The sequence below is a fragment of the Pseudophryne corroboree genome, chromosome 4, assembly GCF_028390025.1.
Source record: "Pseudophryne corroboree isolate aPseCor3 chromosome 4, aPseCor3.hap2, whole genome shotgun sequence".
In the NCBI taxonomy this organism is placed as follows: domain Eukaryota; kingdom Metazoa; phylum Chordata; class Amphibia; order Anura; family Myobatrachidae; genus Pseudophryne; species Pseudophryne corroboree.
This window is the reverse complement of record NC_086447.1, coordinates 385826461-385840079: the sequence shown is the minus strand read 5'-3', so window position 1 is coordinate 385840079 and position 13619 is coordinate 385826461. Positions and strand designations below refer to the sequence as shown.

The 13619-nt window shown below is 46.1% G+C and overlaps 1 protein-coding gene across 3 annotated transcripts in view; it reads right to left on the bottom strand.

The window, feature by feature from the left end:
- MCPH1 (microcephalin 1) overlaps nucleotides 1–13619 on the bottom strand; it is a 774602-nt gene that overhangs the window by 540664 nt on the left and 220319 nt on the right. For all 3 annotated transcript variants that reach the window (XR_010175987.1, XM_063916680.1, XM_063916679.1), the window contains exon 8: nucleotides 323–1606. Coding sequence is in view for 2 of the 3 variants with exons in the window: in XM_063916680.1 (XP_063772750.1) it covers nucleotides 323–1606 (1284 nt within the window). In the remaining variant the exon portion in view is untranslated. The remainder of the gene's footprint in view (nucleotides 1–322; nucleotides 1607–13619) is intronic.

Below are 13619 nucleotides of genomic sequence, written 5' to 3'. Positions count from 1 at the left end.
GACTTTTGGACTGCGCTGCAGCTCCATCTCTGGATCTGCCATTCCCACAGTCAGCAGACAGACAGTCGGATCCCAACGGGCAGAATCCCGACACACCCCAGAGGTAAGTACTATAGGGAAAAATAAAAATACCACTTTATATAAAACATTGCCAAAAAAAATAAAAAAATCTAAGTAGCAGTCACTGTTTTCTGTGGCATTTCCCGATTAAAAAATTAGTAACGGTTTAAGACACACATTTTGGCCGTTCATTTTTGACCAAGTGGAGTGATGAACTAAAAATGTAAAAGACAAAAAAAAATGAAAACAAAGGATCACATACTTGGCTGGTATCTATCCATCGGCTTTTCGCAATCAAGCACTGTGCCATTTTTAAGACCCAAGCTCTCCTCGTCACCAGATTCATCTTTTGTTTTTCTACTTGTGGTTGAGCTTACGGCTTTCTTTAACCCAATAACTAGGCCAAAACTTGGCTCAAATACATTTGCAGTTTCAGATGTTCTCTGTAATTGGTCTTTACCACTCAAATGCGCTTCTGACCCTTGTAAATTGGTTTTAGAACTTGTTCTGCTCCTTCTTCTAACAGGGGATTCTGTTTTATATGTCATTACACATGACTTAGAACCGCTATCATTTTCTGCAGGGGCTGTGAGAAAGAGAGGAGTCTCCTGTAAGGAAGCTGAACTTTCTCTTGGTCTTGAAGTAGAATGTGTAACCGCATGTATAGTTTTTCTCTTCTTTGTTCTCGGCAAATCCTGCTGAAAAGCAACCCCAGATCGTCTCCTTCTGCAGTCATCTGCTTTGTTTAAGGTAAGTGGAGGAGGGCTGGGTGACCTTGGTGGCAGTGTCAATGAAAATCTTTTCAACTTGCTTTTATGGCTTTTTACATCAGTAGAAGCAAAAAAATCTTCAAAGTTTGAAAAGTCCTCGGAATTAGTTTTACATGAAGATAAATGTGACTTTGAGGGCTCCTTCAAAACTTTAACTGAAAGATCAGGCTTTAAGTTGTGACTACTTTTTAATTTCAGCTGTCCCTTTTCTTTGCATTTGGCAATTAATCTATTTGCCATAGATGTATAATCCAAGACTGATGTTCCACACTTTGTAGGGACTGGTTCACGTAATGCATCACCACCAATGGCATTATCAGTTGTAGTTTCTATGGTCTTCATTCTATTAAGTGCCATCTGGCCATTATTTTGAAAGCATGAGTGTGTATGGTACACATCTATAGTGTCTAGATTATGTTTGCCAATAACTGTATTTGTCACTGATGTGTGCCCTAAATATGAGTTTTTTTCACTGGGAGTGTTACATGACCCATCACTCAAACTATCATTTGTACAGTCAGTTGTTTTCAGTTTCTTAAGCGACTTTCGCCCCTTGTTTTGAATGCATGAGCTTGACCTTCGTTTTTTTACTGCTTCAAGACTAGGTAGACCCTTTATTTTTTGAGGTGTCAAAGAAATATACTTTAAAGTAAATGCATCTTTTGCATCTCCTTCCATCACATGGATATTGCTTGAAGTGGATGGAACTTGCACTTCTTTTTCCATAATTCCAAAAATGTCATCGTAACTAGTGTTAAGATCGTTCGGGCATTGTCCTGAAAGAAGCAAAACAAACATGTTAAAATGCTCAGGCAAAAAGGATTTAAAGAGTTTGCTCATGATAAGACATAACGGTGTATTTACTAAAGGTCAATTTTCATCTATCTAAATCGATATGGAGTTGCAGGGGCTATAAACACACTACGAGATGACATCAATATTTGAACCCCAGAAACAAGGATTTAGATTGAAATTTTTTAATCGCTGAAAATCAAACTTTAGTAAATATATCAAATAGTGCATCAACGTTCAGATAGAAAAAAGTGTTCCACTGGCAGGGGATGCACACATTATCTGCAGTACAGAGGGGCAGGGGTATAGCAAGGGTGGCTCCGGGCGCCCAAAAAAGTTAGATGGCGCGCTGCCCCCACCACCCCCCCTTCCCGCGGGCCAATGTACTGGCAGCCACAGATTAGGAGGAGGAGAAGCACAGGGGAGCACACAGAGTCTGACTCGGAGACTAGGTAGGGAACAGGGCATGCCAGAGGCGACAGCAGAAGACACTGACAACCGGCGCATGCCGGTGCTCTGCCTGTCCTCTTTATGTCTCAACGTCTGTTGCAACTGTGCAGAAGGGTTACTTCTGTCCTGCAGCACCACTTTGTGCCCTAGCTGCCGCAGCACCTCTCTTTTTTATGGAAGCTGCAGCACATGACTCTACTTCAGATGGTGCAGCAGCTCTCTCTGTCCTAGCTGCTGCAGCACCTTTTTCTGCCCCAGGCTTCTGCAGCACTTCTCTCTACATTGATGCCGCAGCACCCCTGGCTGCCGCAACACCTCTCCCTGCCCTGGCTGCCGCAGCACCTCTCCCTACCCTGGCTGCCGCAGCACCTCTCCCTACCCTGGCTGCCGCAGCACCTCTCCCTACCCTGGCTGCTGCTGCAGGACCTCTCTTTGCCCCTCAGGCTGCTGTCGTGCAGATCCCTCTGCCCTTCAAGCTGCTGCAGCACAGTTCTCTCTGCCCCTCAGGCAAATCTGGGACATTATTTTAATTAAAGCATAGTGGGATTTTCAGATCTGGGATTAAAATTCTAGGGTATTTATTTTTATTGAGGCATTAGGGGATTATTAACTTGGGGGGGGGGCTAATTTTGGTGCATTATTTTCTTTGAGAGTTTGGGGGGGGTTCAGGACTGTGTGTGGGGAGGTCACATTTGGGGCATTATTTGCATTTGGGACTTTATTTTCATTGAACAATTGGGGGGTTGTGAGGTCAGGTTAGTCGGGGCTATATAGTGTTTTTAATTTATTTGAATTAAACAAGCAAATGGTTAAATACAGCTACTTTCATAGTGGCTCTACCATGGTGTAATGTGTATAAGGGGCTCTACGCTGTGACGTAAGGTGTGTAAGAGGCTCTACTGTTTGGCATAACGTGTATATTGGGTAGTACTGTGTGGTGTCATGTGAATAATGGACACTACTATGCGGTGAAATGTGAATTGGTACTATTCTGTGGCCACGCACCTTCCCAGTGAAGCCATGCCCCTATATTGTTGTTGCAAACCTTCGGCACGCACTGACCCTATTTCAAACATGGGGTGCACCTAAAGGAAACTTTCATTCTCAGCTCCACAAGGTATAGAACTTGCCTTGTCACCAATTAAGGATTTATAAATGTTGTTTCTTTTCAAATGTAACATGCCACCACATGTTGGCTAGGCCCCCAATTCAGTAGAGGGAAGGGGTGCAGCAAAACATACCCTTGCTCCGGGCACCATGGCATCTGCCTACACCTCTGCAGAGGCGCCTTTTTTTGTTTACATTATATACTATACTATATAAGCCATCTATAAAACATCAAAAATTATTATTTATAAATGATAATAAATAGCAGAATAGAACTTTATATTAAAGTAACTAAAATGCTAATCATAAAGTAGCTATTAAATAAAACATCAAATTAAGCAACTAAGTCATGGTTTTTGGAACCACCGATAACTGTAAAATATATATCTGAGCACATATCTTTTTTTTTTTTTCCCCCCAGAAACTGTCATTCGTTGTATTTATTGCGCCATTAAGGAGTAGCACAGACAAATTTATGTGAATGAACAATAAACTACTTTTGTAAAGTTAAAACTTAATTTTGTTCTTGAGCACCAACCAAAGTCATAAGCAGGAGAAAGCCACAGCCAAATGAGTACATTAAGATAGAAACAAAACTGAACCCTTACATATAGTACATTTCTGAGGTGATAACAGAAAATTGAAGGATACAAAGGGGCAGATTTCTTAACCTGGAGAAGGCATAAGGAAGTGATAAACCAGTGATAAGTGCAAGGTGATAAATGCACCAGCCAATCAGCTCCTGTTATTTCACATATTGGAGCTGATTGGCTGGTGTGTTTATCACCTTGCACTTAACACTGGTTTATCACTTCCTTATGCCTTCTCCAGGTTAATACATCTAACCCAAAGTTCCTTCTTTGGAGCACCACACATTCATAATTTTAACACCTTATTAAAAAAAAAAATAAGAATTTACTTACCGATAATTCTATTTCTCGGAGTCCGTAGTGGATGCTGGGGTTCCTGAAAGGACCATGGGGAATAGCGGCTCCGCAGGAGACAGGGCACAAAAGTAAAGCTTTTACAGGTCAGGTGGTGTGTACTGGCTCCTCCCCCTATGACCCTCCTCCAGACTCCAGTTAGGTACTGTGCCCGGACGAGCGTACACAATAAGGGAGGATTTTGAATCCCGGGTAAGACTCATACCAGCCACACCAATCACACCGTACAACTTGTGATCTAAACCCAGTTAACAGTATGATAACAGAGGAGCCTCTGAAAGATGGCTTCCTAAACAATAACCCGAATTAGTTAACAATAACTATGTACAAGTATTGCAGATAATCCGCACTTGGGATGGGCGCCCAGCATCCACTACGGACTCCGAGAAATAGAATTATCGGTAAGTAAATTCTTATTTTCTCTATCGTCCTAAGTGGATGCTGGGGTTCCTGAAAGGACCATGGGGATTATACCAAAGCTCCCAAACGGGCGGGAGAGTGCGGATGACTCTGCAGCACCGAATGAGAGAACTCCAGGTCCTCCTTTGCCAGGGTATCAAATTTGTAAAAATTTACAAACGTGTTCTCCCCTGACCACGTAGCTGCTCGGCAGAGTAGTAATGCCGAGACCCCTCGGGCAGCCGCCCAAGATGAGCCCACCTTCCTTGCGGAATGGGCCTTAACAGATTTAGGCTGTGGCAGGCCTGCCACAGAATGTACAAGTTGAATTTTGTTACAAATCCAACGAGCAATCGACTGCTTAGAAGCAGGTGCACCCAACTTGTTGGGTGCATACAGTATAAACAGCGAGTCAGATTTTCTGACTCCAGCCGTCCTTTAAATGTATATTTTTAAGGCTCTGACAACGTCCAACAACTTGGAGTCCTTCAAGTCGTCTGTAGCCGCAGGCACTACAATAGGCTGGTTCAGGTGAAACGCTGATACCACCTTAGGGAGAAAATGCGGACGCGTCCGCAGCTCTGCCCTATGTCGAATGGAAAATTAAATAAGGGCTTTTATAAAACAAAGCCGCCAGTTCAGATACTCTCCCGGCCGAAGCCAGGGCCAGTAACATAGTCACTTTCCATGTGAGATATTTCAAATCCACCGTCTTTAGTGGTTCAAACCAATTTGATTTGAGGAAATCTAAAACTACATTTAGATCCCACGGTGCCACCTTAGGCACCACAGGAGGCTGTATATGCAGTACTCCTTTGATAAAAATCTGGACCTCAGGGACTGAGGCCAATTCTTTTTGGAAGAATATTGATAGGGCCGAAATTTGAACCTTAATAGATCCCAATTTGAGACCCATAGACAATCCTGATTGCAGGAAATGTAGGAAAACGACCCAGTTGAAATTCCTCCAATCGGAGCACTCCGCTGCTCGCACCACGCAACATATTTTCGCCAAATACGGCGATAATGCTTCGCGGTGACTTCCTTCCTTGCCTTTATCAAGGTAGGAATGACTTCTTCTGGAATGCCTTTTCCTTTTAGGATCTGGCATTCAAACGCCATGCCGACAAACGCAGCCGCGGTAAGTCTTGAAAAAGACAAGTACCCTGCTGAAGCAGGTCCCTTCTCAGAAGTAGAGGCCACGGATCGTCCGTGACCATCTCTTGAAGTTCCGGGTACCAAGTCCTTCTTGGCCAATCCGGAGCCACTAGTCTTACTCCACTTTGCCGTATAATCCTCAATACCTTTGGTATGAGAGGCAGAGGAGGAAACACATATACCGACTGGTACACCCAAGGTGTTACCAGCGCGTCCACAGCTATTGCCTGCGGATCTCTTGACCTGGCGCAATACCTGTCCAGTGTTTTGTTGAGGCGAGACGCCATCATGTCCACCATTGGTTTTACCCAACGGTTTAATAGCATGTGGAAAACTTCTGGATGAAGTCTCCACTCTCCCGGGTGAAGGTCGTGTCTGCTGAGGAAGTCTGCTTCCCAGTTGTCCACGCCCGGGATGAATACTGCTGACAGTGCTATCACGTGATTCTCCGCCCAGCGAAGGATCCTGGCAGCTTCTGCCATTGCCCTCCTGCTTCTTGTGCCGCCCTGTCTGTTTACATGGGCGACTGCCGTGATGTTGTCCGACTGGATCAACACCGGTCTTCCTTGAAGCAGAGGTTCCGCCTGGCTTAGAGCATTGTAGATTGCTCTTAGTTCCAGAATGCTTATGTGAAGAGACTTTTTCAGGCTCGACCACACTCCCTGGAAATTTCTTCCCTGTGTGACTGCTCCCCAGCCTCTCTGGCTGGCACCCGTGGTCACCAGGATCCAATCCTGCATGCCGAATCTGCGGCCCTCCAATAGATGAGCCTCCTGCAACCACCACAGAAGGGATACCCTTGTCCTCGGCGACAGGGTTATCCGCAGGTGCATCTGAAGATGCGACCCTGACCATTTGTCCAACAGATCCCTTTGCATGGAATCTGCCGAAAGGGATTGCTTCGTAAGAAGCTACCATTTTTTCCCAGGACTCTTGTGCATTGATGTACAGACACCTTTCCTGGTTTTAGGAGGTTCCTGACCAGGTCAGATAACTCCTTGGCTTTTTCTTCGGGAAGAAAAACCTTTTCTGAACTGTGTCCAGAATCATCCCCAGGAACAGCAGACGAGTTGTCGGCATTAATTGGGATTTTGGAATATTCAGAATCCATCCGTGCTGCTTTAGCACCTCTTGAGATAGTGCTAAACCCATCTCTAGCTGTTCTCTGGACCTTGCCCTTATTAGGAGATCGTCCAAGTATGGGATAATTAATACGCCTTTTCTTCGAAGAAGAAATATTATCTCGGCCATTACCTTTGTAAAGACCCGAGGTGCCGTGGACAAACCAAACGGCAGCGTCTGAAACTGATAGTGACAGTTTTGTACAACGAACCTGAGGTACCCCTGGTGTGAGGGGTAATTGGAACGTGGAGATACGCATCCTTGATGTCCAAGGATACCATAAAGTCCCCTTCTTCCAGGTTCGCTATCACTGCTCTGAGTGACTCCATCTTGAACTTGAACTTCTTTATGTACAGGTTCAAGGACTTCAGATTTAGAATAGGCCTTACCGAGCCATCCGGCTTCGGTACCACAAAAAGAGTGGAATAATACCCCTTCCCTTGTTGTAGAAGAGGTACCTTGACTATCACCTGCTGAGAATACAGCTTGTGAATGGCTTCCAAAACCGTCTCCCTTTCTGAGGGGGACGTTGGTAAAGCAGACTTCAGGAAACGGCGAGGTGGCTCTGTCTCTAATTTCAACCTGTACCCCTGAGATATTATCTGCAGGATCCAGGGATTTACCTGCGAGTGAGCCCACTGCGCGCTGTAATTCTTGAGACGACCGCCTACCGCCCCCGAGTCCGCTTGCGAAGCCCCAGCGTCATGCTGAGGCTTTTGTAGAAGCCGGGGAGGGCTTCTGTTCCTGGGAAGGAGCTGCCTGTTGCTGTCTCTTCCCTCGTCCTCTGCCTCGTGGCAGATATGAATAGCCCTTTGCTCTCTTATTTTTAAAGGAACGAAAAGGCTGCGGTTGAAAGGTCGGTGCCTTTTTCTGTTGGGGAGTGACTTGAGGTAGAAAGGTGGATTTCCCGGCCGTAGCCGTGGCCACCAAATCCGATAGACCGACCCCAAATAACTCCTCTACGCATCGCCTGTCCACTGTCGTGTCCATAAAGCTCTTCTGGCCGAAATGGACATAGCACTTACCCGTGATGCCAGTGTGCAGATATCTCTCTGTGCATCACGCATATAAAGAAATGCATCCTTTATTTGTTCTAACGACAGTAAAATATTGTCCCTGTCCAGGGTATCAATATTTTCGATCAGGGACTCTGACCAAACTACCCCAGCACTGCACATCCAGGCAGTCGCAATAGCTGGTCGTAGTATAACACCTGCATGTGTGTATATACCTTTTTGGATATTTTCCATCCTCCTATCTGATGGATCTTTAAGTGCGGCCGTCTCAGGAGAGGGTAACGCCACTTGTTTTGATAAGCGTGTTAGCGCTTTGTCCACCCTAGGAGGTGTTTCCCAGCGCTCCCTAACCTCTGGCGGGAAAGGGTATAAAGCCAATAACTTCTTTGAAATTAGCAGTTTTTTATCGGGGCACCCCACGCTTCATCACACACGTCATTTAATTTTTCTGATTCGGTAAAAACTACTGGTAGTTTTTTCACACCCCACATAATACCCTGTTTAGTGGTACCTGTAGTATCAGCTAAATGTAACATCTCCTTTATTGCCAAAATCATATAACGTGTGGCCCTTTTGGAAAATACGGTTGATTCGTCACCTTCACTACCGGAATCAGTGCCTGTGTCTGGGTCTGTGTCGACCGACTGAGGCAAGGGGCGTTTTACAGCCCCTGACGGTGTTTGAGGCGCCTGGACAGGCACTAAGTGAGTGTCCGGCCGCCTCATGTCGGCAAACGACTGCTTAAGCGAGTTGACGCTATCCCGTAATTCCACAAATAAAGGCATCCATTCTGGTGTCGACCCCCTAGAAGGTGACATCCTCATATTTGGCAATTGCTCCGCCTCCACACCAATAACGTCCTCATACATGTCGACACACACGTACCGACACACAGCAGACACACAGGGAATGCTCTATACGAAGACAGGACCCACTAGCCCTTTGGGGAGACAGAGGGAGAGTCTGCCAGCACACACCAAAAAGCGCTATATATGACAGGGATAGCCTTATGATTAAGTGCTCCCTTATAGCTGCTTTTATATTAATATATTGCCATTTATTTTGCCCCCCCTCTCTGTTATACCCTGTTTCTGTAGTGCAGTGCAGGGGAGAGACCTGGGAGCCTTCCTGACCAGCGGAGCTGTGACAGAAAATGGCGCCGTGTGCTGAGGAGATAGGCCCCGCCCCTTTTCCGGCGGGCTCGTCTCCCGCTATTTAGTACATGTAGGCAGGGGTAAATATCTCCATATAGCCTCTGGGGCTATATGTGAGGTATTTTTAGCCTTTTTAAAGGTTTACATTTGCCTCCCAGGGCGCCCCCCCCCCAGCGCCCTGCACCCTCAGTGACTGCCGTGTGAAGTGTGCTGAGAGGAAAATGGCGCACAGCTGCAGTGCTGTGCGCTACCTTAAGAAGACTGCAGGAGTCTTCAGCCGCCGATTCTGGACCTCTTCTTGCTTCAGCATCTGTGAGGGGGCCGGCGGCGTGGCTCCGGTGACCATCCAGGCTGTACCTGTGATCGTCCCTCTGGAGCTTCATGTCCAGTAGCCAAGAAGCCAATCCATCCTGCACGCAGGTGAGTTCACTTCTTCTCCCCTCTGTCCCTCGTTGCAGTGATCCTGTTGCCAGCAGGAATCACTGTAAAATAAAAAACCTAAGCTAAACTCTCTAAGCAGCTCTTTATGAGAGCCACCTAGAATTGCACCCTTCTCGGCCGGGCACAAAAATCTAACTGGAGTCTGGAGGAGGGTCATAGGGGGAGGAGCCAGTACACACCACCTGACCTGTAAAAGCTTTACTTTTGTGCCCTGTCTCCTGCGGAGCCGCTATTCCCCATGGTCCTTTCAGGAACCCCAGCATCCACTTAGGACGATAGAGAAATAGTGTTTTGCCACTCATGTGTTATTAGCTAGAGACTATTAAAAGAAAATATTGTATGCATAAGGTTTATTAACCTTTATGCATAGCTATTTACATATCCTGTATCTCAATAGAGCTAAAGCAACTTTTAAAGGGATAATAAATATTAAATTATTGATCTGCCAACTAATCCTTGATAACCTTTACATTCAACTTTCAGTAATCTGCATCATCATGAAACGAAGCAAGGCAAATTCAACATTGAAATACATGTCAGATATAAAGATCTCATCATGTGCCAATTACGATATTATTATTTATCAAGGAGTTGAACAAAAATCACAATGCAGCAAGTGACTTCTTTTCAGGGTTTACCCATGCTTTTTCAAATATAGCATTCATCTCCTTTGACGCAGGGAAGGTTAGCGAGGCTTTCTTGTTTTCAGTGAAAAAAGCCTCCTCAATCTGCTCAGGTGTGGTATCATTTACATTTAATACATCCCTGATAGCCTCCATCAACAATTGCACCCCTTTTGCAAGAGATGCGGACCCCCGCAACACATCCCCATCACCATCTGTAGTGTCAGAATCGGTATCCGTGTCGACTTGCGTGACATGCACAAGCGCACGTTTGTGAGGGTATATAGCGGGGTGTCCTGAGGTACCAGACACAGGCCATACTGCCATAGAGCTCTGTAATACCTAGGTCGCAGATTCATTACTAGCAACCCTGTCAGAAATCTGAGAAATCCAAGTTTTGATAGATGAAAACCACTCTGGTTCCCTTGCTGGTATCTGTGCTAAACTGATTACATGGAATGTAATCTGAGACAAGGCTGAGGAGGGGGCCATATTGGGATGTATAGATACGCATCTTTGATATCCAGGGACACCAAGAATTCCCCTTCCTCTAGGCCAGAAACCACCGCCTTGAGAAATTCCATCTTGAATTTGAACACACGTAGGTACGGGTTCAGAGATTTGAGGTTCAAGATAGGCCGCACTGAATCGTCCGGCTTCGTAACCACAAATAGGCTTGAGTTAAAACCCTTGAGCCTGAGCAGAGGAGGCACAGGAACAATCACCTGTGTGAGGAGAAGTTTTTGAATTGCGTCCTGCAAAGTAACTTTTGCTAAAGGTGAAGCTGGCAAGCCTGACCTGTAGAATCTGAGAGGAGGGAGTTCCTAGAATTCCAGCTGGTATCCCTGGGATACGAGATCTCTCACCAAAGGATCCCGGCAGGACTCTGCCCATATGTGGGCGAAGTGCTGAAGGTGAGCACCTACCTGAAAGTCGCCTTGCTGCTAGGGCCAACCGTCACGCGGAGGGCTTCGTGGAAGAGGATCCTGAGGCCTGGTCCGAAGTTCCAGCAGCTGCTGGTTTACGGGACTTACCGCGAGTTCCTCTAGCAGCATTGGAGGCACCTCTGGCTTTGCCTCTGAATCTGGCCACCCAAAAGGACTGCAGAGAGGGCCAGGGATATGGACTTCTAGCAGGTAGCGTAGCAAGCGGCAGATATGTAGATTTACCTGCAGTTGCCTGAGATAGCCATTTGTTCAGTTCTTCCCCAAACAAGGCATCACCTGTAAAAGGAAGATTCTTTACCACTTTCTTAGAATCAGCATCTGCTGACCATTGTCGCAGCCACAGGACTCTACGAGCCGATACTGCCATCACAGTGGTAACGGACGTTAATGATACTCAGTTCCTTAACAGCCTCACTCATGAAGTTTGCAGCATCTTGGATATGTTGTAGTAATGTAACTATCTCATCCTGAGGTAGTGTAAGCAACCCTTTCAAAATATCATCAGACCATTTTACCATGGCTCTAGAAATCCAGCCGCACACTATGGTAGGGCGTTGGGCTACGCCTGCTGCAGTATAAACTGATTTTAGGGTGGTCTCAATTTTGCGAACAGCTGGGTCTTTGAGAAAAATGGCCCAGATACATGTAGTACAATTTTACGTGACAGCCTGGACACAGACATATCCACTGTTGGAGGATTTTCCCAGATTTGCCTATCCTCTGTAGGGAAAGGAATTTAGTACCCGTTTAGGAGTAATACATTTTTTGTCAGGATTTATCAATGCTGCCTTTGAGAGGGAATCTAATTCCTTAGAAACCAGGAAGGTTGCAGAGGACTTTGTTTCACGTTAAAAAACAATTCCTCTGCTGGTTATGCTTCCTTATCTGGAATATTGAGGACCTCTCTAATAGCATAAAGCAGGGCCTCAACTCCCGGGGACAGGGAATTATTCTCGTCCACCTCTAAATCTCCCTCATCTAACTCTGGTAATTCAGAATCAGAGTCAGACTGCAATCTGCGGGAGTGCGCATTTATGGGAGACCAACAAGGTGGGCTGAGGAGCCTGTCTGTGGTCGGCAGCAATCTGCGGGAGAGTGCGTTTATGGGAGACCAACAGGGTGGGCTGAGGAGCCTGTTTGTGGTCGGCAGCAGCTAACATGAAAGTGTCCACAGACTGTTTCAGGGTCTGCCTTTCTTGCTTAGCCGTAGCTAACTCTGAATTTATGTTAGGAATCATAGTTTTAAATGATTCCATCCACTCATGTTTCTGCATATCACTACCCTGTGAAGGTAGTGAGCATTGGGTACACTGCAGAGTCCCCTGTGAGGAAGGCGTAAACCTAGCCTTGCATGAAGTACACACAGACTTATTTGCAGACATGCTTTAGCAGAAAACACAAAGTTAAGTAAGAAATACAGTGCAGTATTAGTGAGACAGCACACTTATTCCAGACAACCCTGAATGGAGTGACACAGAGAGAAATGGGACCAGAACACAATACCACAGTCAGATCAGCGCCCCGCTGGGTATCTCTTATGTGTAATTTACTTCACATCGGTATAGCCGCTGATTATGTGCTCCGCCCTTCCCTATAACCCCCTAGTAGCAGTACAACTGGTGATTCAGTTGGTCTTGTGGAGGAGCAGTCTCCGCATGCAGCCTGTACACAGCAGCAGCAGGAAATGGTGTCCTTGAGCTTCTGGTCCCGCTCTCTGGGAAACCAAACCACTGTAATGGCGCGTTGTCCCTCTAATTTATTTATACTGGCTTCTCAATTTTGTGTAAAAAGAGAGTGCGTAACCCCCCTTTATCCAACATCCTAGTGGATACTGGGAATTGAAGATTACCATGGGGGTTTAGATCGGGTCCATTGGAGCCTGGCACTTTAAGAAATTAATGGTGTGTGCTGGCTCCTCCCCTCTATGCCCCACCTGCAGAGTCAGTTTAGAAAAATGTGCCCAAGGAGCCCAGGTGCATTCTGTTGCTATCCAGAGAGTTTTCTTCAGAAATTGGTTGGCAAACACTGGTTGGCAACTAGTCTGCCTGCGTCGTGGGACTTGGGGGGGGGGGGGGGGGGGGGGAACCTAACCAACTTCCTCAGAGTTAATGGTTCCTATCCCCGTTGACAGAGCTCTGAGCTCCTGAGGTGATGTTTCTCATACCCCTCGGGTGTGAGCCCATGCCAGCAGCATGCCGCCACCCCTAACAGATGCCGAAGCAGACGTGGTACAAAGAGTAATATGCCGGGGTCCGGGTTAGCGGGTTCCTGGTGCAAATGGCAGCATGGAGGGACAGCGATCACCCAGCTACGGGCATTAAAATATATGTTTTTTGCAGGCTGAGTGATATAGTATAGGAGAAGGTACCTTATTTTGCATGTTATACTCTACTGCAAAACATGGCAGCTATATCTGTATTGGCCAAGTCCCAGCCAGGCTGCCATGGTAAGAGAACATGACTCCTAACTCTCCATTGAACTTTTAACAGAAGACTTCGTTCAAGCTAGAGTAGCAGTATAAAGCGGCATCAATATTTATTCAACAGAAAATTATCTATACACAGAAACTGCTCTAGTAAGTTTTACAAATGATGGGGTCTAAACATTATGGTGCCCATACAATTGTGCGATGCCCC